Consider the following 27,107-nt stretch of genomic DNA (forward strand, 5'->3'; position numbering starts at 1 on the left):
GTATGATAGAATGGCAAGGGAGTCGCTTCTAATTAAATGCGTGAGCTTGGATTAAAGCGTTTGCCTGGAATCCCAGCAGTGGAGAGGGAGGATGGCCACAAGTTGAAACTAGCCTTTGTTATAGGGTGAGATCTTGTCTCAGGAGTTTAAAAAAAAAATAGGCAAAATGTAACGAAGGAAGAGCAGGAGAAGGCACTGAGGAACCGTCAGGCTTGCGCTGGTCGGTGCGGTAATGTCCCAGCCAATGGTCCCAAAATAGGGCGCCTAGAGGTGACAACAGGCGGCGGGCGAGTAACTATGGAAAGGGCAGTGGCAACTGTAGAGAGAAGGAGCCGGTGAAGAGAATGGTGTCGGGATGGGGTTACTCGCCTCGGGGATCCGGGAAGCCGCCGCACTAAAGGGAAACAGAAACTCTGGACCCGCAGGCGCGCGCCCAGCCCGGCCCACGTGACCCCGGGCCCCGCCGCTCTCCGCGCGCGCTCCCGGCCGCAGCCTCCCCAGCGCGGCGTGCCTGCGTGCGCGCGCCCGGCGGGCAGCGGGCGCGCGCATGCCCAGAGGGCCGCCGCCCCTCCCTGGGCCCGCCCTCCCCCCCCTCCCTCCCTCCCTCCCACCCACCCTCCCCCGGCCAGCGCGGCCCGCCCTGGCGAGTCAGTCCTCGGGTTCCCTCCCTCCCCGGGCGCGCTCGGGCCGCCGCTGCGTTCCCCGCCCTCCAGCCGCCTTGCCGGAGCCACTCGCTGCCGGAGGAGGAGGTGGAGGAGCCGCAGGGGCCCGCCGAGGCGGCGGCGGCGGCAAGATGGCGGACTTCCTGCCGTCGCGCTCCGTGCTGTCCGTGTGCTTCCCGGGCTGCGTGTTGACGAACGGCGAGGCCGAGCAGCAGCGCAAGTCCAAGGAGATCGACAAATGCCTGTCGCGGGAGAAGACCTACGTGAAGCGGCTGGTGAAGATCCTGCTCCTGGGTGCGGGCGAGAGCGGCAAGTCCACCTTCCTGAAGCAGATGCGGATCATCCACGGCCAGGACTTCGACCAGCGCGCGCGCGAGGAGTTCCGCCCCACCATCTACAGCAACGTGATCAAAGGTGCGGAGCGCGGCCGGGGGGCTCGGGGACCCCGGGGACCCCAGGGGAGCGGAGCCGGGCACCGCCCTCACCCGCCGGTCCCAGGTCTGAAGAGACCGGACCGGACCAGATCGGACGGGCGAGCGAGCGGGTGGGCGCGCCTCGGGCACCGTCCTGTGCGCCGCTGTGCCCTGGTCCCTCAGATCCGGGACGCCCCGCTGTCCCCCGTGCTACCCCAGTGAGGGTCACGGTCGGCCCCGACCCGCCGCTGGCCTCGCCCCCTCCGAGAGGGAAGTGCGGCGAGCAGGGTGACCCCGGGCAGCGGGGCGACTTGTGCCCTCCCTGCACAGCAGACAGACCACCCATCAGCAGCCCCAGGTCCATCTTCCAGCCCCTGGTGGGTGAGCCTAGCAACCGGGTCGGTTGCCCTTCCAGCTCTTGCCTTCCTAGGCCACCTCTTGAGTAAAGCAAGTTCTGGAACCGTCGCAATGAGGAAACTTTTTTTTTTTTCCTGAGACTCTTGTCAAGGGCATAGAGTAGTGACAGCCTCTGAGGCCTTTGGGGACAAGAGTCTGAAACTCAAGGGTGTCGCGTTTACTGAACTGGCATCAGGAAAGCCCATTTTAAAAAGTACTAACGCGAGTGGTTTTATCGCCTCAGTGCTACAGGATGTTTGTAATCACAGTTCAACATGTTGCTTTCTTTCTTTCTTTCTTTCTTTCTTTCTTTCTTCTTTTTCTTTCTTTCTTTCCTTTTTGTTTAATAACTGGAGATAGGAGGGAAAAAAGGCATCATTTCTAATACTTAAATGAATGTATGTTTAACTACCAAGACTCTGGCTTAAAAGTCATAGGAAACCGTAAGGAAGTTAGTGATAGTATGTGTTGGGTTGGATCATGGACTTTACAAATTCTGTTTGACAGTATTTTAAAATTAAAATATTGTTCCTCAGTGAAAAATACATGAAGTCTTTTTTCTTAGCATTCAAAGAAGTCGTGGAGGTGGCTTTTACTTTGTCATTTAAAATGTCACCTTTCGTGTTTTTTCTTTAGTGTCAAGTGTCTTCTACATAAAAAACATTGTCAGGATTAAGGCACAGTGCCTGATGTTTTGAGTGATTAAGGAGTCACCCTGTTTTATTTCGGACTTTTAAGATTGTAGGTCTTTTCAGGTTGTTGTGTGGCTTTTTTTTTTTAAGTGGGTTTTGTTGTTGTTCAGGAAGTACATAAAACAAACCCCTTCATGTCTCCCCTCCTCCTCTCAGGATTTCAGATGGGAAAACTGGAGAGGGGCGTATGGTAGGGCAGTGAGGGGAGAAGGCTAGGCCAATAGCTCACAGTCCATGGCTCTCAGCCTTGTACCTCTGTAGTGAAACTGTAAAAGATGGTTGTATTTAGTCTGCCTTAATGTTTAGCACAAAACTAATTAAGGTCTCTTCGAAGGCTGTAAACTGTACCTTGCTAGTCCATAATTGAAGGTACCTTTGTATCCTGATGCAGATGAACTTAAAGAATTATGTTAATGAATAGACTCAAGTATTCACTGAAGGTAAACACCTGGTTTTTGATGTACACTCGGCCTAGGAATTACTTTGAGCTTTATTGTGTGATCAGGTCTAACTAGGCGTCTTCTCTTGAATTGGTGTGCCCGAATATTGAAAGCAAAACGGTTTTTTCATGTATCTAAAGAATTGACTTGCTAATACACTAAGACAGAGTAACAGGTTAGTGACAGTATTGCGTTTGAACTGACCTGTGTCAGCTGAAGCCTCTGGGTATCCTTTTGCACTTGGTTCTCCTTTAGGTCACCGTAAAGCCAGCAGGTGACTGCACTGATTTGTGGCATGGGCTCGGGAAGCTTTGAGTCCAAGTGTGTCCTAAGACAGTGTTGGTAGGAGCTGAAGGACTCTGAACACAGCAGATGAGCGTACCAGGCTGTGTCCAGCCTGGACTTCAGGCTGGGCAGCATTAATTCTTTTTTCCATCTCTGGTTTTGACCTGCTTCCACTCCAGAAATACTTTTATGAATCGCAGCATATTAAAATCCTTCTGAAAGAGTGATTTTTGCTACTGATATTTACTTTCCAAGTTTTTAAAACTGAACAATCGTTTTTTAAACCTCTGAGAAGATAATGGTTCTGTTTTGATTCATGTCTCTATTTTGGAAGTAGGGGTTCTGTAATAGTTAAAAAAAAAATTAAGGAACCAATACTGAATGACACTGGGGTGAAAGATTCTGATGGTATATTAATGACTCTTCGTCACATTTTTTTCTTTTTCATCAAAGGTATGAGAGTACTGGTAGATGCCCGCGAGAAGCTTCATATCCCCTGGGGAGATAACAAGAACCAGCTCCATGGAGACAAGCTGATGGCATTTGATACCCGCGCCCCCATGGCTGCCCAGGGGATGGTGGAAACTCGAGTGTTTCTGCAGTATCTTCCTGCTATAAAAGCCTTGTGGGACGACAGTGGTATACAGAATGCCTACGACAGGCGCCGGGAATTCCAACTGGTAAGACGTTCGCTTCTCTAAAATGTTATTTATTTTTGTTTGTTTTTTGTGTTTTTATTTATGTGAGGGGAGCATCTGCATGCTGTAACACATATGTGGATGTCAGAGGACAGCCTGTGGGAGTTGGCTGTCCTCTAGCGTGTGGGTTATGGGCATAAAAGGCAGGTCCTCAGGCTTGGTGGCAGGTGCCTTTACCTTCTGAGCCACCCTAGCTCCGAAGGGTACTTTTATTAAATGACTTTTTGTAATGTCTGGTCTAACACACTCTTACAGACTTCCACAGTGTAGTCTGTTAGTTCAAATCATAGCCTCAGATACTTGGTTTGCTGTGTGTGCTTTTTACTAACCAAGATTAGAAAACAAGGTCAACTCCATAGATTGAATGAAGCTATTTTACTGGTTAGAAAGGAAGGTCGTAATGACTTTCTAATGGCCTTTCTCTTTTTAGAATAAGAATCCAGTGAGTCTGGTGGTTCATATGTGCCAGTTAGCCTTTGAGGCACTTATTTTATGACAGAGATGAGTTTGAGAGAGAGAGATTAGAGCCTTTTTTTCTCCTTGCTTTGTAGACCAGGCTGGCCTTAAACTTAGAGTGACCCTCATTTCTCTGCCTCCTAAGTGCTAGGATTACAAGCATGAGTCCCCATGCCCAGCCGAGAGTCTAAACTCTTTAGCAGTAAATACTCTATAAAATATTTTATAAGAAACAAAATACTATTTTTGTTTTTGTTTCATATGGGAAATCATTTCATTTGTTTTTCCTCCTTTATCTTAAAACAGATTATAAAATACTTCATAGCTTTTATGCACCTCGAAGTGTAGGAAAGAAGGACCCGAGGATGAAGATACAACGTGAGGGGGGCTTGGTGGCTCATGCCTATAGTCTTAGTTCCTTGTAAACCAGCAGCAGAAGAATCACAAGTTCCAGGCCAGCCTGGGTGACACAGCAAGGCCCTAACTTAAAAAACAGATACAAAACCAAGAATCGAGACAGAGTTTTAACCTAATGTTTTGTAATTTAATTGTGAGCACTTCGATCATGTTCGGTTCTATTTGCCAAATTCCAGAAAGGGTGCATCAGCAGTGGCCATGTGGCCGGTTTGCAGTTAGAGGTAGTTCAGATCTGAAGTGCCTCTCTGGAATAGAAATAAAGTGACGGTTCAAATAAAACTGCTTAGGAAATTGTTTGATGATGTCACTAACGTCCAAGTGATCCCCATGGGTGAGGCTACACAAGGATGTCCAGCCACCCGTCTTCCTTGGTACAGTCTGTGGTCAGTAACAGTCTAGACTGTTCTAGAAAAGTTACAAGAAAGGTTTATGATATCTTTTTACAAAACTCATGTCTTACGTCCTTAGTATATCCTATGTTATATGCTGGCTAGTACAGTTCTTTCATGTATGCATCATTTCAGATTCTTGTATTGAGCATCTGAATTTAACTTGATACATGACATTCCCGAGTCACCACATTTCTGGTTAGCTTTGACGTTTGGTCCCTGTTGTGATTGGTTTTCTGTAGACTTGCCCGAGATCCACACACCCCTTCTCATTGCTATCTTCTGCCACCCTCCTGTTAAGGGCAGCTTATTCTCCTTCCAGGTTAAGTTTCTCAGTAGACACGCTTTCCACTGTCTTCTCAGATGTGTATCTTCCCAAGGCCAGCAAAAAAACAACCCACTACATAGTCAGCAATCAGTACGCCCTGAATGAATAAATGAACAGCAGTGTGTCTGAAAGTTCCCTGTGGGAAGGAAACTTCTCCATTTGTCCTAGGCCTGTCTAGGATGCCACTGACAGATTTTGATCTGTACTTTCACATCGTCCTCGTATCGGGGTCTATGTCATTGTTAAGAAAGGTGCATGTATATATTTTGTTTAACCAAGAGCAAACAGGATGAAGACCTGTGTATTCTTGACTTGAGCCAGCTAGTGTTTCAGTAGAAGAACGCCATCAGTGACAGGGAGAGGCGTGTTCCAGAAACAACTTTTTTTTTTTTTTTTCTGATTAAAAATGAAGAAAAGAGAATCAAGTGAGATCTGCTAGTAAACTAGAGGCAAGGATTTCTCCACCCTGAGAGTATTTCCAGCACTGGCAGTAGTATCCGGCCCATGGTGGGGACTTGGTAGGCCCATGGTTACTGTGTTTTTGAATGGGCTGTGGTGGTTGGCGCTGAGAAAGCTCACCACTTATTTAAACTCTTCCCCAGTCAGCACCTTACCCACACACAGCAGACCCAGGTGCTGTCCTTTCTCTTCTGTGACTTTGATGCATTTGACTCCTTCTTTCTTTCTGCATTGTTCGCTGTTCCCCTTAGCCTCCAGAAGAAATCTTGTTGGAACAGCCTGAGTTTACTCAGGGAGACCTGCTAGTTTCCTCTGGCTTTACTTCTTGTGGGGAAAGGCTCCAGCTAGCTTACTCGTGATTTCAACGGTATAATTGATAGGCAGCTGGACATACCCTATAACCTCTTAATTCCCAAGTGTCCTGATTTTCCACTTCCTTAGCTTTCTATATAATTCTTCTCCCAGGGTTTTTCCTTCATTTGGAACTAATGGTATAATCAGATTTTAAATGTTTTTTAATTAATTAAAAAACATTTTATGTGTATTTTGCCTGCATGTATGCTTAGTGCCTGAGGAGGTCAGAAGAGGATATTGGATTTCCTAGAACTGGAGTTATGGATGATTATGACCCGCCACACTTGAACTGTGACATGCATCCCTCTCTTCAATGAATAACTAAATAAATGCTTTTAAAAGTTTTTAATTTCAAGCAGTGGTTGATAATATTAGACTTACTGCAAATTAAAATGAGGAAAATGACTGACATTTTTAGAGACGCTTTCATATCTTACAGTTTGCCTGAAATGAGCGAGTGCCTCTTAATGTTCAGACTAGGGGTAAAGGGTAGCAATGTCTTAATTTTAGGTGCTGATAATGACTTTTCTCAAAATTCTCACATCAAATATTTCCTTTTCTGGTTAGTTTCCATTGTGGGTTAAAGAAATAGCTTATGTGGAAAAGAAACATCTCGGCATCATATTGTCCAAATATCAGGTGCCTGTCCAGTTGAAAGCTAGCATGTGGAGGGTGATTTGTTGGAAGAAGTGGTCTCTTTAGCTACTTACACTTTACCTGGGCTGTCAGTTCCTGGTCACCTACCACTGTGCTTGTGACACATCTTGTCCTTTGAAAAACTTTAAGATGACAGTGGCTAGGGCCTCTGGTAATGTGGGTGACTGCCTAGGTGAGGGTGGCTGGATATGACACAGCTGGCAACACAGACTAACAACAGGCCCGGGAGTCACCGCCTACTAGTGTCTCAGTTCAATTTACAGTTGCAGCTAAGCAGTGTAAGCAAGACTGGCCACAGGACAGGACAGCGCGGTGTGTGACGGCAGGAGGAACAGGACAGCTTCCTAGTTTCTGTAAACAGTTTAGCTTTGTCAGCATTAGGACAGCTTCCTGTAATGGCCAGTCTGCCTTTGCAGCTCTTGAAATCAAAACGATTCTTGTTAATCATTCATTGTTCCTTCAGTACTACTTGAGTTTTCCTGCTCAGCTAGTACAGTTTGTGCTTGGTGATAGCTTCACTTCTCTGAGCTGATAGACTACTGGTGGAGACAGGTTCTCCTGCAACTCATGTAGCAAAGTAACTGTTTTAAAAGAAGCCGAGTGTCAGCTAAGTAAAACTGGGAACTTCAGTTTTGAATGGTAAAGTTTTTTGTTTGCACTGCAGCCCATATTGGAAATAGAATACCATTTGAGTCTCTTGATGATTCGTTAACACAAATTTAGGTTTGCTTTAAAAGGTGATTGAGGCCAGGCTGAAGCAGGAGGATCTTGAATTAGAAACCAGCTTGGCTGCATAGAGAGTTCAAGGGTTGTATTTGAGACTCTGGACAGAGTCAGAGGAAGAGAGTCAGAGACCCCAGGGGATGCCTGAGCCCTTGACACTTTAATGGGTAGTACAGTGCCATCAGTATCACCTCTGACAGAAAACAGTTACTGGGAAGTGATTGGTGCTGCTGCTAATGTGTTTATTCAATAGGAAAGCAATGGAGCAATGAAGTAGTCTCACTATGACTAGTTTAGTTATAATTGGGCTTTAGTTTCAGAATTCTGCTTCGTGTGTGGACCTAATCCAGGACCAAAGTTTATGAGCCCACTTTAAAGAAAACAACAGCCCAAGCACTTCCTGGATGGACTGTTCCCATTCTCCCTTTACAAATAGGCTGCAGTTTAAACAAGTTGGGGGTGTCTGTTATTTTTCTAGAGAGTTAATAGTGCTGATAACTGTAGTCCCTGTTTAGTACCTTAATGTTTGGGACAAGTGATTGGTATTTTTCCAGTCACTGTTGCATATATTATCCCTGATTCCTCAGCAGCAAACAGTGACAGGCTACTTGCTGTTGTCCTCAGCTCATAGATGGAAAAAGAATGGGGCCTGGGCACAGGCTCCTTGATACCTTGGTTCCCAGACCTAGTAAATGATAGTAGACTGCAGAGTGGGAGTCCTGTCTGCTCACCCCTGGCCCGTCACTCCTTGCCCTGCCACTGAACCCTTCTGCAAGCATTCAAGCATTATGTCCCTGGAACAATCGTCTTTCCTCTCATTTCCAGCCTTTTTAGATTCCCTTTTCCCCAAATAACCAGCATACCTCTATTGAGTTCTAGTGCATTGCTTTGAGTGTGTGAAAGGTTTTGTTAATGTTTGGCATTGCAAGTGATCTTCATATGTCCTTTTTTGCACTCTGAGTGTTCATAATGTTCTGCTTACTCTTTTTTCTTTGTCAACTAACTTACAGCTAGGCTAGAAGTACTCTTACCTGATGTTGATAGCAAGCTTGCCTACTTTGAGTGGTTCATTGGGTGCATAGTTTATCTTGGCAGGCTCAGCTTCAGACTTCCCTTCCTTAGAGCTCACTGTGACAGGAATCCTTATCCAAGGTGCTATCTTTTCTGGAAACATCACTGAAGATTACTTACTGCCTGTCTTGTGTCTGTTTCCCAGATTTGCTTTTGCTTTGGAGAGAGGAATATAAGAATGGGCTATTTACTTCTGACATGCTTCTCATGTAAAGACATTATGTGCCCATACTGTGTGTGTATGAGCATCCCAGATTGCTGCTTGTTACAAATTTGTGTATCGGTCTGAAATGACCTAATTTTAAAAATTGTATTTCTGTTTATTTATAGTCACTTTCTTTTCCTTGTTCAAACATACTTCATTCTTAGTTCTGGCCAGTGGTACCTTTTATCTCTGTCTGTATTATGAGCCCATCTTTTTTACAAGATACTGCTTTTTAAAAGAATTGTTACAGCCACAGGAGCAGAGCTGATAGAGTGGGCTGATAGAGATCAAGGGAATAGTTTTGAGAACTGGACTTTAGTGGACTTGGCTAAAGTTGGTGCTATATCATAGTGATGGTAGTTAATTTTTCATAGTTAATCACTCTTCTTCTGGAAAACTGCATCTAAATTTTGGTTCGTTTGTTTGGGGTTCCCTGTGATCCCTTTGCTCAGACTCCTGAGTGCAGGGAGTACAGGCTTTTATTGCACCATGCCCAATTCAAGATTTTAATATCAGTGCAGTGGGTGAACTTTTTCATCCTTATTGTGGCTCTGATGGATGTAGATCCCTTTGGTAGAATTTCTCTGTTGTTTTATTTTGCTTTGTGGTTCAAGTAGTCAGGCCTGTGTACTTGGTTATGCTTTTCTTTCCCATACCTGTTAAAAAGTTAACCTCTTCAAAGAATGAGACATTTTACATAGCCTTTAATGTGATCTCTTGCTTTTTGAGGTGGTTTCTGGCTGGTGGACTAAAATTAGAGCAAAGTGGCTAGTCAATCAGAGTCTTCCCTGTCTGTCAGTCTAGGTGTGAGCTAGGACAAGTCCCTCAGCCTCTCTCAATTGGTTCCAGTGATGATAAAATACAGATGACTATGGGCTCTATTGTCTGTTGTGAGGATTACATGGGATGATCCATATAAGACATATAATAGTCCTTATATGCCATGTGCACATAAGTAGCTGTCGAAAGAAGTACTGTAAGCTTTGATTGGTTTTACTCTTCTGAACTTGATTGCTAATATAACAGTCCTGAATTCTGAATAAAGTAGGATGTCTGACTTACATTCTTGGTACACAGTGTAATTTCCAAGAGGATCACATATCCAGAGGAACTGAAGTGCTCTTTGGTACATTGGCTCTTGCTGCCTTTTAATAGCACTTTGCTTCATTTTCAGATAAAATATTTATGTGTGCCTGTGTGAGTTTATGTACAAATTGTATATACAACATACACATAGGCGCCCACAGATATCAGAAGAGGACATAGATCCCCTGAAACTCAAGTTACAGGCAGTTGTGAACTGCCATTGGGTACATATTTGTGAATGGTTTTAAAAATAAACTCTTTAATCCTAAAGAACCAAATGTAATTCAGGTTGAATGTCCCTTGTCTGAAATCCTTGGGATCAGACACGTTTGGTGTTTCAGATTTTCCATCTTTTCAAATATTTGCATACATACAGTAAGGGATGAAACCCAAGCCTACACATGAACGTCACCTGTACTGCATACACACTTTGTGTGCACAGCACTTTGTTTACGTATATAGTGAAGGTAACTGTATAGTTTTTTCAGTGTGCCTGTGTTTTGACTGAGGCTTGTCACATGATGTCAGGCATGGAATTTTCCTCTTGTGCCATCATGTCAGTGCTTTAAAAGTTTGTGTTTGGAAGGTTTCACATTTTAGATACTGTAGTGGGTAGCCATCCCAGCCTTGGCCTGGAAGTTCCAACCCCCATTGAGGCTTCGGTAATGGTCACACCCACAAGGCAGGGCTGAGGGAGGAAGCGGAAGACCCAGGATTGAGAGGAGAGGCTTCTCTTTGTTCTGGGACCCTGGACGCTGGAGGTAGACCAAGCAGAGTTCTCCAGAGAACACCGCTGGACTGCACTGCGCCATACCTACCCCTTCATTTGTAAGTTACCCCACAAAATAAACCTCCTTTTAACTACGCGGAGTGGCCTTAATAATTTCACCAATACTCAACCAGTATTGAAAATAAAGATGACTTAAATAATAAAGCATTGTATAGATATTCGGTGGACTGACACACCATGATCTATTTTCACAGTGGAATTTCTAGCCAGAGTTATGTAGTTCGAAACCGAGTTCCTGAAAGCTTTAGCTGTATAGGAGAAGGGCTCAAATCCCCGTTCCCTGCTGGAAGTGTGTGAGGTGGTCTTCGGCACAGGTGCAGGTGGCCTGCTTGCCATCCCGCTGGATGCTTTCTCTCTCTTCCCCTTTGTCCCTGTCCTCTCTCTGTGGCCCGTCCACACACAGAGTGTACCCTTCCTGCCATGCCATTTCCCTCCTGTGACTTGGCAGAGGTCCCTGAGTTCCTAGGTTACAGAGGGTAATTAGCCTTCATTTCCAAGGCTAAAAAAAAAAAAAAAATCTTGCATCCTTAATTTTTTAGTACTCAGTGTTAAAAATAGTTTTATGTTGCTTTTTGTGAGATAAACTTAGCGTTTTGTACAAAAATAACTAAAAAAACCCAATTAGTTTAATTGAGAATTTCTACTTTGTCTTGATAAAGAAAAACAGATTTCACATTTGTTCTCCCTAAAGAAAAAGAAAACAGCTATTGATTGTAGCATTTAAAAATAGTATTAATAGCTGGCCTGTGGTGGTGCACACCTTTGATCCCAGTACTCAGAAGGCAGAGGCAGGTGGATCTTTGAGTTCAAGGCCAGCCTGGTCTACAGAGTGAGTTCCAGCACAGCCAGGGCTATGAAGAAAAACCTTGTTAAAAAACAAAACAAAACAAAACCCCAGGCGGGAGAGACTGCTCTTCCAGAGGTCCTGAGTTCAATCCCAGCAACCACATGGTGGCTCACAACCATCTGTAATGAGATCTGGCACCCTCTTCTGGCAAGCAAGTATACATGCAGACTGAAATGCTGTATACATAATAAATAAATAAATCTTAAAAAAAAAAAAAAACAACCCAACAACAACAAAGAAACCACCTCAACAGTATTAATAAACAAGACTCATCCTGTCTTTACATCCCCAAAGGCCTTTGGATTCTTTGAACCAGAGCAATTATGTTTAGTTTGTAATTATATTTGGTTAGAACATTTATTTGTTAAAAGAGCTGAAATGAATAAGTAGAGTAGGAGACTTTTGTTTTTTAACACCCTAGGGTACTACTGTTTTCTAGTCTTTGAATAACTGGGTTTTTTGTTGTCCTTGTTGTTGTTTTTCAAGACAGGCTTTCTCCATGTAGTTTTGGTGCCTTCCTGTATCTCGTTCTGTAGCCCAGGCTGGCCTCAAACTCACAGAGATCCTCCTGGCTCTGCCTCCTGAGTGCTGGGATTAAAGGTGTGCACCACCACTGCCTGGCTGAATAACTTAAAAAAAAAAAAACCAAAACCAAAAACAAAAATGTGTGTGTGAGTGTCTTGCCTGCATGTATGTTTGTGCCCACTTATATGCAGTGTCCATGAAAGCTAAAATAGGGTGTCAGATCTGGGACACAAGTTCTGGATGGTTATTAGTCACCATGTAGGTGCTGAGAATTGAACCTAGGAAAACAGAGAGTGCTTTTAACCACTTAGCTATCTTTCCAGCCCCAAGTAACTACATTTTTTCTTCTGTGAATTCCTTCCATCTCTACCTCCCTGCTCTGTTTGTTTTCACGTAGGACCTTGAACTGTGTAGCCAAGGATGTTCTTGAACTAATCCTCCTGACTCTGTGTCTCAAGTGATGGGAATATAGACATGTACCACTACACCTGATATTTATTCATTCATTCATATGGGGGGTTTACCTGCATGCCTTTGTAACATGCTTGCCTGGTGCCCTTGGAGGCCAGAAAAGGGTATTGGATCTTCTAAAACTGGAGTTACAGGTGGTTGTGAGCCAACTTGTGTTGATGGGAATCAAACTTGGATCTTTCGGAAGAGCAGCCAGTGTTCCTGATTGCTGAGCCGTCTCTCCAGCCCTCACCTGTCTGTCTGTCTGTCTCTGTCTTATCTACCTACCTACCTCCATCCAACCATCCATCCATTATCTATCTGTCGTGGTACTAAGACTTGAACCTAAGCATTGAGCACAGTGGACTAAGTGCTCTACCCCGAACTACATGCCCAGTGCTTTTTTGTTTGTTTGTTCTGCTTTTTGAGAGAGGGTCTTACTCTGGCTCAGCCTGGCCTAGAACTTGTAAACCTCCCTCAGCTACTGTGCCTGGCTCCCAAGTGCTTTTTATTCTACTTTGAGACAGAATCTCACTACATTTCCTTTTGAAACAGGGTCTTCCTCTGTAGTACAGACTCAACTGGAGCTCACTATGTAGCCCAGATTGGCCTTAGATTCACAGCTATCCTCAGTCTCCCCGGTACTGGATTACAGATGCAGGTCGCCACTCATGGTACTTAAATTGTTTCTAAGTTTGAACAGTCTTGAACTTAGAATCCTCCTGCGTCAGTGTCTAGGAACTGGACCTGCAGGTGTGTTCTCCCAACTTAAAAGTTTTTGTTTTAAGTAGGGTAGAAATTACCCAGAGAATTTGTCATCTTCTATTATCATGTGATTTTTGCTTAGCCTTCAGACTGAAGGAAGTGTAGTTTGTTGTCCATTTGCTGTTAAGTAAAAGATTTGTGGACGTTACTAGGGACAGCAGCTGCCCACGTTTTCCACATTGCTGGTGGTTTGCTTGTGATTGCCCTGCTAACTGCTGAGGTAGATCTGATAATGAGGTCATGGGCATGGTGCTTTCCACATTTCATTTTTTATTGATTTTGATAAACCCAAGTAATTAAATTCTCTATAAAGGTGCAAAATACTAGTTATCCTAATAAAAATGTTGAAAGATGGGCGTTTGTCTGGTATGTGGAAGGCCCTGAGTTCAAAGCCACATACTTATGCAAGTCTGAAGTGGATGATGGAATTTAGCCTATTCAGTTAGAAATCTTGCTACACAAATGACTTGCTACCTTTAACTATTACTAATTTGCCATGTTCACAGTAAAACTCTTTATTTCCTTTGGCTTTAACTTTAATATATGATATCTTAATCTGATTTAAAAGTTTTATTTTATAGCAACTAAATTTTTATAGGAATATGTTTATGTCTGATTTTTTTATGTGTGTTGTGTGTACACAGGTATTAAGATAGGGAGTTATTACTTTTAATTGTCTAGTTTCATTATAATCTGTTTTTTTTCCTCTCCTCAGATGTGGAAAATAAAAAGCAAATGTGAAAAAAATGATGAGGATAGGAAAGCCCTGGGTAACAGGAAAGCAGGGTTCAGGTTCCTAACAGTTCTGTGGGCACACCTGGCAGCCATGCGGTCACATGCCGTTGCACACTCATTGATGGGGCAGGTATCAGTCACATGCCATTGCACACCCATTGTTGAGGCAGGTATCTTTTTGCAGACTTGTGTGCTAGGGAACCAAATAGAAATAATCTGTGTTGGTCATAGATGTTAATTGGAGTTAACTATGGTACATAGTAAATAGGCGGGCATATACATATGATTGGTGCTCCAAATGAAATGATTAAGAAGAATCGAGACACCAAGAATTTGGTTTAAGGAGGTATCATTTATTTAAGACATACTGGATGAGAAAGTGTCAGCCAGGCAGGGGAGAAGGGGGAAGAGTTCACCAGGCAGAAGGAGCCTATGTGTGAAGCTGAAAAGCTTGTTGCTTATCCGAAAACTTGTTCATTGATGTTGAGGGCAGAGCATGCAGTGGGCCTGACCAGATGGAGGAGGCTGGTGACAGCTAGTTGCTATCCGGCCTGTAGTCCATACTGAGGAGTTGGGGGGGTTCTGAATACAGTGAGAAGCCACCAGAGGACTTTGGGCAAGACTCGGGGGCTGTTGTATGGAGAGCCTTGCTAGTGGGTCTGTCCTGAGTGCAGCAGTCTGGCTGGGAGAGCTGCAGGAGGAGCAGTGCCTCCAGGTGGGTGAGACACTGCGGAGTCTGGATCCAGGGTAGAGTGTGGAGCTGGAGGAGAAGTGTGTGAACTCCTGGTTTGCACTGTACGTGAGTTCTCAGAGTATAAGGTATACAAACAGAGGGCTGCTCATAGTAGAGTCTTAAGGAACCTTGGCATCTTTGGAGAATGTTCAGAGGCAGAAATCACCATGAAAAGGAGAAGTGCCCTGGAATGTATTGGCACAGCACTTGGGAGATCGAGGCAGGAGGATTGCTTGTTTGAAGTCACCTAGTTACATAGTAAGACCATGACTGAAAACAAGCTAAATACATTTTTTAAGAGAAGAAATGCTGCAGGAACATGGTAATGTGCTGTAAGACAGAACAGTGCCACGTGTCAGCAAGGAGCTGGCAACAGGAAGGTTCTGGCTGGCAGGTGGCATGGGAGGGAGAGGCCAGACTGGAAGTGCCTGAGGAGGGAAGAGCGGTGAGGAGGTGGAGAAGACTCACTGAAGTCAGCCTGACTCTTCTCGTTTCCCTTCTGCAGCACTTTCCACCACCTGCCTTAGCAAGTTGTGCTTTTCAGACCTTTTTACAGTTCAAACACATTGTATTTGTAGTAACCAATATCTTTGCATTGCACTTATGAGTTAAAAATGAGTTAATAGGCTAGATAAGGGCTGTGGGTATAGCTTAGTTGGTAGAGGGCTTGCCTAGTATGCTCACAGCCTAGGCTTTGATTGCTAGCACCACATAAACTGGGCCTGGTAATATAATACCTGTAATCTTAGCACTTATGAGTAGTGAGTGACAGGAGGATCAGTTCTCATCCTCAGAGATGTAACCACAAGTTCAAGGCCAGCTTGGGACACATGAGAGAATGAGGTCTCAAAATAATTATTATGCTAAATAAACACAGAGGAGTTTCTCTCTCTCTCTCTCTCTCTCTCTCTCTCTCTCTCTCTCTCTCTTTACAGCTGTCCCTTCATGTCCTCAGGGGTCTGGTAAACCCCTGGAATAGCATAATCTTAATGCCAGTCTCTGTTATAAAATGGTGTAATATTTGCATCTAACCTAAGTACAACCTGCCATGTGCTTTAAGTTACCTCTGGCATACTAATAGCGCCTCATACAGTGGCATGCTATGTAAGTAGCTGTTGTGCATTATTGGTTCAGAAATAATGACAAGAAGAAAAGAGTATGTGTTCAGTGCACATGCAGTTCTTACTTTGCCGTGTAGTCTAGGCTGACCTCTAATTTGTAGTACTCTGTGTGCCATTGTGCATGGCTCCAGATGGAAAGTTTGTTCCTGGTATTTTCAGACTGAGGTTGGTTGGAGCTGGAGATGTGGAACCTGTGAATACAGACTGTACTTGAGTGTCTTACATGTGATCACTTCCCATTTAGAGAAGTGAGAAGGCAGTAATGTGATCAGTGTGTATATACCTGATGCCCTTCAGTTCTTCATCAGGCTTGCATTGAGTACTTGCTGCGGGCCCAGAGGAACTCAACTGGACTGATGGTTTGCCATCCTGGTAGTTCTCAGTCCTATATGGGAGGAGAACAGGTAGTGGCCATTGGCAGGGTTTGTACTCTTCTCCTCTGCACTGTTAGCAGCTGCTTTTTAGCTTAGAAAGGACGGACCTCAGAGAAAGCAGGGAGTTGTTCATGATTCAAACCCAAGGCTGTTGGGCTCCGTAACCCATGTCTGACTGGTACTCAGGCCCATGCTTTTCTGCCTCTCATGCTAACAGAATTAGCCAGATTGTGACTTGGAGACAGAAACTGATGTGACCAGATACCTTTTGAGCTAATTTGCACATTCGGCAGTATTTGAACTATTTTCAGATGGCCTTGCTTTGCTGTCTGATAGGATTCAGGGATGAGGCACATGACTGACTGGGGGGAACTTCGCTGTTGGCCAGAGAGCTTAGGATATGGAGTCAACACTAAAGTAGGAGTGAAGCCATTTGGATTTCCTTGTCACCTGCTTCTCATTTATTAGTTGATGTTAATTATCCTGCAGTGTTTGGATTTGGGGGTTTGTAGTAGATCATCGTAGAGCCAAACTTCCATCTGCTGTGCACCCATAGGGCCTGGGTGGTATCAGGAAGCCTCTGACCACACTCCCCATGGAGACCATGGGAGATTGAACCAGGGGAGGATATGTTTCCCCTTTCTCCCCTTTCTTCCTGCTTGCCTGCAGTGGAGGTCATTGGTTTTTAGAAAATGAAGAAAAAGAAAAAAGAAAGGTAAAGCCAATGTACTACTGAAGATTTCTAGTTTTGGCAAAGCATGATTTTCTTTTGCTTTTAACTCTGTGTGTGCATGTGAGTGTGTGTGTGTGTGTGTGTGTGTGTGTGTGTGTGTGTGTGTGTGTGTTAGAGAGCGAGCTTGTACACAAAAGTGTTTGTGAAAAAGGTGTGTGAGCATTTGTGGGGAGGGGCACATGTGCTGTGTTGGAGGTCAGAGGACAACTTAATGGAGTTGATCTGTCTCCCATGTGGGCGCAGGGGTTGAGCTCTGGTTCCAGGCTGTGCACACACACGTGCTTTTACCCACTGCCCTTCTTTGCATGTCTACTGTTGTGATAAAATACTGATCAAAGGCTGGTTGGGGGAAGAAAGGGTTTATTTTAGTGTGCAGGTTATAGCTTATCACTGAGGGAAGCCAAGGCAGGAACCTGGAGGCAAGAGCTGAATGAAGCAGGCCATGAAGGAATGCTCCTTACTGGCTTGCTCTCTGGTTTGCTCGGTTTGCTCTTCTTCTTCCACTCGGGACCACCTTTCTTGGGGTGGCTCTGCCTAGAGGGGGCTGGGCCCTCCTAGGTCAATCAGGAAATGGTTCTGCACACTTGTTTACAGGCCATCTGATGACAGTGACTCCTCAGGTCAGGCTTCCTCTTCCCAGGTGGCTCCAGCCTGTGCCAAGTTGACAAAAGAAAGCACTAACCAACACACTCACTGAGCTGTCTTATCAGACCTTTCATGTTCTTTAGATTGTTTTGAGATTGTATATGATTAGCTCTTTTTGTTTGTTTGTTTGTTTGTTTGTTTGTTTGTTTTTTGAGCTGAGGATCAAACCCAGGGCCTTGTGCTTGCTAGGCAAGCACTCTACCACTGAGCTAAATCCCCAACCCTGATTGGCTCTTTTTAAAAGTTTAACATTGAAGCATTTTTCAAGGCTCAGAACTTTAACCTTTGTTGTATTAAATGTATTATGAGAAAACTGAAGAGTAGGAAAATTGATAGCTTCTTGGAGGGAAGGGAATGACTTCAATTGTATTTTAAGGTTTATTTATTATTTTTTATTTGTGTGTGACTGAATGTACACATGGTACATCGTGTGTGCACAGGTGCCTAAGGAGGCCAGAACAGGGTGTGAGATACCCTGGAAATGTCATCACAGGCAGTGGTGAGCTGCCCAGTGTGGCATTCTAAGCCATACATGTTTTCTTATCTTTGACTTTTTTTTTCCCCTTTCATTTTTCTCTGGGGGAAAAAGTATTTGATGTTGTACATACACTATATTTCATAAAGGGCAGTATTGTCATCTTTGTAAAAAAACACACATATAAAGCACCTCACATCATTTTTTTGTTTGGTTCACAGAAGCATAACAATATTTACTGATAGCAAAAGAAACTGCCATCACTGTGGGTAAAAAAAAATCTCACATTGATGCTCTGTACCATCTGAGACATCTTTGTTGACATTTTGGTTATCTTCCTCTGGTATTTGAATACATGTTGGGTATTGAGATAAACTCCTTTGTACTCTCTGTCCAGCTTCATATCCGGCTCCTTTATGGTTGTAACATTAGCATTTCCTGAAGGTGATTTTTCTCAGTACCAACAGATTCCTTAGAAATGGGTGTGAACTTTTTACTTAAGCGCTCCCGCTTTCTTAGGAAGCGAAAGTAGTGGTTCTAAGCAGTGCCATCTGGGATAAATCTGCCATATTGCTGCCCGTTGGTCAGAGCTGTCCCACTTCTGCAGCGTGGAAGTCCTCCATGTAAAGTGTGGTTTACTTTCATGAGATACTGACAGAATCCTTTATAGGATGCACATTTACAAATGCTTAGTAGGAGAGGCTTGGATCTCTGTTCCTCCAGGATAAAGCTTTTTCATAAAATAAGGTACTTGTTTTATGACTTCTGTAGTAGGAGAATTACTTTTAGTAGATGCGCCACATTGTTAAGATTACTAGCCACAAATTACTCCGGTGATAAACACTTGACATAAAGAAGCATTTACTGGCTGAGAGTTGTGGCAGGTAGGGAGGCAGCCTGCATAATAAAGTTGAGGACCTGGTTCTTTCCCAGGTGTCTCTTCTTTTACACTGGGAGCCTGTCTGTTGTTACAGTGTGTGGAGGAGAAGAAATGGATGGAACTTTGGTCTAAGTAAGCCAAAGATAGTATCCCTGAGGAAATTTTTAGTTTGATTATCATAAACTATCTTAGATTGGTGTAGAGAGATTTATTTTGAAAAAATAATTTTCAAATACTGAGAGTTAATAAAACTGACTAATTTTGGCTCTTAGAATTGTTAAGTGTGACATGGAAAATACTAATAAGAAATTTGAAATTTCATTAACTTAGAGTGGAGTTGGCTTTGATATATTGACAGAGCAAAGGAAAAATGGCAGTTTCTTTTGCTATCAATAAATATTGTTATGCTTCTGTGAACCAAACCAAAAAAATGATGTGAGGTGCTTTATATGTGTGTTTTTTTACAAAGATGACAATACTGCCCTTTATGAAATATAGTGTATGTACAACATCAAATACTTTTTCCCCCAGAGAAAAATGAAAGGGGAAAAAAAAAGTCAAAGATAAGAATCATCAAAAGAAATCCCTTGAAACCAGGCAACCAGGGCTGTTAGACGGGCAGAAATGAAACAGAGGCAGGGGTTCAGTGTGTGCTGCCCTCCCACCTGTCTATTCTTTTGAGTTGGGAGCTTGCTCTGTAGCCCAGGCTATCTTCGCTCTGTAGCCCAGACTGGCCTTCAACCTAGAACCATCCAGTCTCACCTCCCCAACCTTCTAAGAAGCTGCAATTACAGGCCTATTCCAGTAGGCCCTGCAAAGTGAAAATTGATTGATTGATTGATTGATTGATTGATTACAGACCTATACTGCCATACCCCACAAAGTGAATTTTGATAACAGATGGATTTTTCTTTTGAATTTTGATATTTTTGATTAACTTTATTTTTAACAAAAGATTCTTTTAGGTGATAGTAGTAACAACTAAAAGAGGCTCAGTAAATAAAAATGTGACCCTTTAAAAATCTCTTTAAGCCGGGCGGTGGTGGCACACGCCTTTAATCCCAGCACTGGGAGGCAGAGCCAGGTGGATCTCTGTGAGTTCGAGGCCAGCTTGGGCTACCAAATGAGTTCCAGGACAGGCACAAAGCTACACAGGGAAACCCTGTCTCGAAAAACCTAAAAAATAAATAAATAAATAAATAAATAAAAATCTCTTTAACATTTTTAAAGCAAACCTATTTCTCACCTAGAAACATATTAATTGCTTTGCATTTAAGTTTTTCACATTTTATGAGATTAAGCAATGATGGTTCATCTGAGTAGAAAACATTTTATTCCCCCAGTGCTAGGGGTCAGGTTTGCTAACTAAACACTGAACCACAGAGCTAAGTCCTAGTGTACAAACAAGCAGATTTCCGTTTGTCTTCTCTGATCATAGTCTATAAAAATAGTTCAGGATGGTGAAGTTATGACATACATACTACCTACAATTTGACATTTGTCAGGTGTCCTTGTGTGAGCATTTAGGAACCTTTCAAATTCTGTATGATCTGTGGCTCCTCCTAATCTCTGCAGATGGAGACCTGGGCTAGGCCCCACCCTGCTCGGCTGTTGGTTAGAAGACAAATATTCAGAAACCTAAATCTACTTAGAGAAAAAAGCAATTCTGAAGCTTCGCCATCACCCAGTCCCTTCAGTCCTGTTTGAGGGCCAGTGAGCTGGCTCAGTGGGTAAAGGAAGTGCTGGCTGCCAAGTCTGACAGCATGACTTTAGTCCGGGGACTCGTGTTGTGGAAGGAGTTGTTCTTTGTGTGCACACGCATACACTCACACACGTGAATAAATGTGATGTTAAAATTTGACATGTATATCCGCTTTTTCAGTCCTTATCACTTTTCTTGCATGCCTTTTTGATTGGTGGTAACATTTAATGATTGTCCTCACTCTGAAGGGCTTTGAATTTTGTTTTCATATCATCTTGATACTGTAACTTTCCATAGTGCTTTTCATGATATCCAGACAGGCTGAAAAAATAAATGGACTTTATACCTTGGAAGAACTTAGCCATAGTCACTTAAGTTCATGTCTTGTTTTTCTGTTGCTTGTGCTCACATCTTTATAAGCAGATATGACTTACTAAGCTATATACTCAATTCATTCCTCTAAAAACCATCATTCCATATGTTACACCCTCAGTGACTGATGGAAACAGGATGTCGGAAAGGGGAAGTTACAATACAAAGCGTCCAGCAGATGTTGCCATGGCTGTTACTGTGTACAAGATAACAATCCTGTTCTGCGATACAGAGAGCAAAAGTTTGAGTCTAGCTGGGTGTTTCTGTACAAGACCATATATCAAAGTAAGGAGCTTTGAGAGGCACAAGCCCTCAGTGCAAACAGCAGAAGGATGTGATTCCTGAGGGCTGGGGTAGCTAGGAGAAACTGTAGTCCGTGGGGAAAAAAGAGTGAAGCTGAGCGGGGTGGTGGTGGCGGCGCGCGCCTTCAATCCCAGCACTCGGGAGGCAGAGCCAGGCGGATCTCTGTGAGTTCGAGGCCAGCCTGGTCTACAGAGCAAGTTCCAGGAAAGGCGCAAAGCTACACACAAGAGTGAAAATGAGTATATCTTAAATTCATGTTTCTTCAGTACTGATCTTACTGGGGAAAAAAGCCAAGAATTTGAATTCTTGCCCCTAAAATAGTTTTCTTTCAATTTCTACCCCCCTGGATTAGTCTTGATAAACCATATAACTTCTGTCCTTCAGACTTTTCAAAATCTGTAAAATGGGCAAGACTAGCTGTTCTGCAGACTGTTCAACTTGGGTCTCGTCTCTGCCTGTGAAAAGTAAGGTCCTCAGATGAAGAGTGGAAGGAGTTGTGTCAGGCACTGGGGTCAGGTACAGGAGGAAGGAAGGAAGGTGCTCAGCACTTGCAAAAGCCCAGGAAGGTGCCTCTGTTTTGAAGTCAAGCTTTTCTTTTTCTTAAGTTGGCCTGTTAGTGTGTAGTGTAGTCTGGGCTGTCCTTGAACTCATGACATCCTTTCTGTCTCAGCCTCAAGTGCTGAGGTTTTCAGGCATTTGCCACCATTCCTGACTTTGGGGCTCATTTTTAAGAGAAAAATAGGGGACAGTATAATCACTTGGGACCAGCTAAGTATTCAAACAAGAAATTCTGGTTCACTGTTTCAGTATTTATCACTGAAAATGATATCTTCCTCCCGTTCTAGGTGAGTCTTAGTAAGCAGGGATTTGGTTAGGTTTGGGTTTGTTTTTATGATGTCAACAAGGTCTTGGTGTATATAGTTCCAGCTTGCCAGCTGGCTCTGAACCCATAGATCCTCCTGCTTCAGACTTTGGAGATGACAGGGATGGCTCACCACAGCTGTCTGGTAGATTTTAACCAAGCAACACAAGTAAATTGGATCTGTGATCCTTCATTATTCCCAGCATTTTCTTCAAAATCCTTACCTTACGATCCCAGTCAGATAAGCTTCTCAATATGAAGCCCGTGTCTAACCCTGTCCTCCAGCTCTCCGTTCATTTTACATTCATTCTTTCTTTCATTTATACCAGGCTGTCCCTAAACTCAAATGGAGTCTTGATTTGTGTGTGAATGTACGTACATGTGTGATTTATTTGAATTGTAAAGAATATGCAGTGTTGCTTAAAACCTACTCTTGCAGTAAAATAAAAGTAAATTAAATTTCTAACCCAGTTTCTTAGTAGCTTGGCATTTTTAATCACACTTACTTTTTATTATTTAATTTTATGTGTATGTGTATTTTGCCTGCTTGTATGCCTGAATATCACATGTGTGCCTGGTGTACTTGGAGACTGAAAGGGCTTTGATCCCTTGGAACTAGAATTACAGATGGTTGTGAACTGCCACGTGGATGCTGGGAATTGAACCTGGGTGTTCTGGAAGATAGTGCTCTTAACCCCTGAACCCTCTCTCTAACCTTTACCAGGCTTTTAAAAAGTTAACTTTGTATAATCACAAACAATGAAGTTACTTTTAAAATGCATATTGAAATATGAAGTGATGCCAAGGAAGACTGCATCAGAATCTCTTCTCTTGCAACTTGCTAAGATTTTGGCATGACAGGTTTTAGTAGACCTGAGAATTTGTAATATTTTAATATGCATATCAAACAGTTCTGGTCTGTACCAGTTAAGAACCATTGATCTAAGCTGGGTGTGGTTTACAAGGTGTGTAATACTTTGGAGGCTGAGGCAGAGGGATCACTTAAGCTCAGGTATTTGTGTGCCTGGGCAACATAGCATGACTTACCTCAAAACAAATGTAAGTGTTTAACATGCTACCACACACCTTTAATCCTAGCATTTCTGAGGCAGAGGCAAGCAGGTCTCTGTGAATTTGAAGCCAACCTGATCTACATAGTGAGTTCTGGGACAGTCAGGGTTACATATGTACATACCGTGTCTCAAAATAAACAAACTAAAATTTTTAGAACACATTTTCTTTTTTTGTTTTGTTTTTTGAGACAGGGTTTCTCTGTGTAGCTTTGGGTTTCTCTGTGTTGCTTTGCGCCTTTCCTGGGACTCACTTGGTAGCCTAGGCTGGCCTCAAACTCACAGAGATCCACCTGGCTCTGCCTCCTGAGTGCTGGGATTAAAGGCATGCGCCACCACTGCCCGGCGAACACATTTTCTAAAAGATAAGATAACATAGTTGAGACTTCTCATGCCTAGACATAAGGTGAAGAGCATTACTGTACAACTCATATGTAAGTATTATAAGAGAATACAAGTTTCTACAAACCTTTTTAACAGTACAATTCCAAATGCAATAAAATTATGTATAGCTTTTTGTAAGAGGCTTTACTGGCCAGAAGAATTGGATTATTTTGCCTATTCAGGTTCAATGCTACTATTGCCTACAAAATCCGTTGTAAATATTCGCCCATTAATGATGATGTGAAAAAACATTTTACACACCTGCTCCTTGAAAATGTCTTTGGTTAGGGATGTAGCTCAGTTGTAGAGTATTTACCTAGCATTGGGGAGGGGCCAGGCTCCATCCTTAGAGCAGCAAAATGCAGATAGACATTGCCACATGAGTGTGTAAGCTCATTGAGTGCACTTATTCTTCAGAAAAAGTCTAGGTTTTCCCACTGTGCTTCTTAGCATGCCATTGTCTCACACTGACCATTTCTGCTGGAAGGCTGGGAGAAGCTTTAATTTGCAGTTAAATGGATTTTGTGCATGTATTAGGAGCTGAAGGATGCTTTGGGAATTGTAGTTGGAATTTGGAACTGGATGTGCATTGCAAATATATGTGGAAATGAGGACTTACTTCCTTTTGGCCACAGGAGAGTGTATAAAAACAGTTTGACGTTGCTAGAGATTCAGTCATAGTGCCAGTTGTTGAGATGCATTTACCAGAGTGTAAGTGTCTCCAAAATAGGCTGTTTTGCCTTATAATTTTAGGTTGAACTCCTTCAAGAATAGAATCTACTCTTCCCAAAGCTAATTTCAAAACCAGTGTTCAACAGCCGTGGTTAAAGGGTAGTTCTTGTGTAGAAGAAGAAAGTCCATACCATCCCCATGCTCAGAAAATTTAGCGAAACTCTTGAGCCACTGAACTTGTATTTTGGTTGTGAGCCTAGCCCTTAGTGGCTGAGCCATCTCTCAGCCCAAGGCACTGAACTTTTAAAGGGCACATCAGAATACTCATTTCCTTCTCCATCCATCCATCCATCCATCCATCCATCCATCCATCCATCCATCCATCCTTTCTTTGTTGACACTGGGTCTCATTTGTTCATTTTGGCCTCAAACCTGCAGAGGATGATCTTGAACTCCTGATTCTCCTGCCTCCTTCCAAGTGCTGAGATTACAGGTGTGTGCTACTGTATCTTGGTGCTGAGGGTCAGACCCATGGTTTCATGCATGCTAGGCAGTATTCTACCAACGGAGCTACAGTCCCAGATGAATACTGACTCTTATTTCTGACAAAATTCCCAGGCACAGTGATGGCCAAGTTCATAGGACTAAATTAAATTCCTCGTTGGCACTGTTAATGTGTTTCCCACAAGGTACCTGTTGACAAGGAATTCAGTGCTAACTGTTCCGTGGCTTTGTGTATTTACCCCTTTGCTGTCCCACTCAGACTTTTCCCACCATCAGGGTCCACTGGCAGTTGCACTGATTGAGTGTTGTCTCAGTTCTTTGGGTACTGAAACTTGACAGACAGCTGACTGAGCACTATTGGTAGTAAATTCAGCAAGAATGGAGGAAAGTCCTAGAAATCATTAGTCTGTCTGTTATTAATTTTCTTTTGAGGCAGGGTCCTGCTATGTAGCCCTGGCTGGTGTGGAACTTGATATATAGACCAGAATGGCCTTGAATTCACAGAGACCCATCTAGTGTTTAGGTTGTTCTGATTCAACTCTGAGCGACTGTTCTCACAGAAAGGATAGCAGTCTGTCTTCTCTGGACAGTCTTGTTGGCTGCTGCAATCAAACATGACTTAATCAACTCTCTAGCAGTAGATGACATTCCTTGCTTGAATAACAGTGAGCCAGCCACATGGAAACTTTGGAAATAGGAGGAGTGTTTAGTCTGCAAGTGCATAAAGAATACGTGTATTCTTTTAGTTAGCTACAGTGTCATTACATAGTAAACACAGTACTTCATCATCTAACGTAATAACAGCACAAATACTGATATTTTGATGTATATTAAAGCATGGCATTCAAAATCCTCGTTTTTCTTTTTATGGTGCATATGAACTTACTAGTGTGTTTGTGCGAGAGGAAAAGGGGAGGTGGAGTAGAGGGGCAATATTGGTGCCATTTGAAGCATTCTCAACTTCAGACTTGCTCACTGTAACCTGCAGCGCCCTGCGCAGTGGTACAAAGATATGAGAGTGTTGCACATAGGCTGCCTCCGCTGCTGCAGGGTGTGGAAACAAACAGAGATGCTAGATGAGTAATGAGTGTGGCTGTGCACCACTGTAGTTTTATTTTTAGACCCTGAAATTTGATTTCATACCATTCCACATGTTAAAAATACTCTTCATGTTTTCCCCAATCATTTAGAAATGAACCCTAAAACAAGCAATGGGCTGGATTTGGCCTGTGGGCTACAATCGTTTGTGAGTAGACATCTGATCTTCAGTCTAGAAAAATAAAAATAATCCAATAGTTCTCTATCAAAAGCTATTGTGGCTGAGTTGTTGCACACATTCTTTTTTTTTTTTTTTTTTTTAAGTCGAGACAGGATTTCTCTATGTAGCTTTGCGCCTTTCCTGGAACTCACTTGGTAGACCAGGCTGGCCTTGAACTCACAGAGATCCGCCAGGCTCTGCCTCCCGAGTACTGGGATTACAGGCGTGCGCCACCACCTCCCGGCTCCACGTTCTTTGTAGTATTACTCTAATGAGTCTTTGCTAAAGGCCTTGCTACATATTGCCAAATGCATTCTAGAGTCAAATATTTGTGTGTACTGGCATCATGTATGTGGAAGAGCCGGAAGAGGCATTGGATTCCCTGAAGCTAGAATTAAAGGTGGTTGTGAACCTCCTAACTTGGGTTCTGGGATCCAAACTTGGGTCCCTGGAAGAGCAACAAGTGCTCTGAACCACTGAACCCTGGCTAAGGCTTTAAACCCTCTATCTCTCAACTACTTTAAGTAAAGTTGTCTTTTCCCTATTGGAATAAAGCTGTCAGTAATTTTAGTATGTTTTTCTCAAAGAATAGATGATTTCTTCTCCAGCTGAAATTGGTGTCTTCAGAGAACAGCACACACTAAGGCTTGTCCTTTGGCTGTTTCATGTGTGTAGAAGAGCACTTGGAATTAACATCTTTCTCTTGGGCAGTAGGTGTCAAGTGAACTGGGTCTCTCAGTATATTTGCTTTATAGAAATTACTTTCTAACTTAGGCTCTCAGCTTTTGAATTAACTTTAAACCTAGGACTCCTGGCCCATAATGTCTTTACAAGCAAAGACAGTACATTTATAACAAATGATTCTTGGGAATGGGAAACAGTGTAGCTATTTCCAGCTTAGGTACAACTTGATAAAACTGATACAAAATAAAGTTTGTAGCGCCTCTCAGGATTTGAGATTTCAAAATGTAACTGAAGCTCACTGATGTACATTGAATTTGCCAACAGGATGTGTGGGGTTAGAATCAGGTCTACAAGCCACAGTGCCATTGTTTTACATGGATCCTAAATGTTCACAAGCCAAAAAATACTAGACTTGCATGCCGTGCTGCTTTGGACTGAAGAGTCTACCACAGAAAGTTACCTCACTGCTCTGCAGAGGAAAAAGAATTTGAG

The 27,107-nt window shown here is 43.1% G+C and overlaps 1 protein-coding gene across 2 annotated transcripts in view; it reads left to right on the forward strand.

The window, feature by feature from the left end:
* Positions 1 to 623: 623 nt before the first annotated feature.
* Gna13 (G protein subunit alpha 13) overlaps positions 624 to 27,107 on the forward strand; it is a 41,597-nt gene continuing 15,113 nt past the window's right edge. Inside the window, exons 1-2 of one of the 2 annotated variants that reach the window (XM_036195783.1) lie at positions 624 to 1,076; positions 3,342 to 3,568. In XM_036195783.1, the coding sequence (XP_036051676.1) occupies positions 794 to 1,076; positions 3,342 to 3,568 (510 nt within the window). In that variant the 5' untranslated portion in view covers positions 624 to 793. Of the gene's footprint in view, positions 1,077 to 2,491; positions 2,604 to 3,341; positions 3,569 to 27,107 lie in introns of those variants that run through there. The other variant, XM_036195782.1, reaches the window with a different exon arrangement.

This window comes from Onychomys torridus, chromosome 8 (genome assembly GCF_903995425.1).
Source record: "Onychomys torridus chromosome 8, mOncTor1.1, whole genome shotgun sequence".
Taxonomy (NCBI): Eukaryota; Metazoa; Chordata; class Mammalia; order Rodentia; family Cricetidae; genus Onychomys; species Onychomys torridus.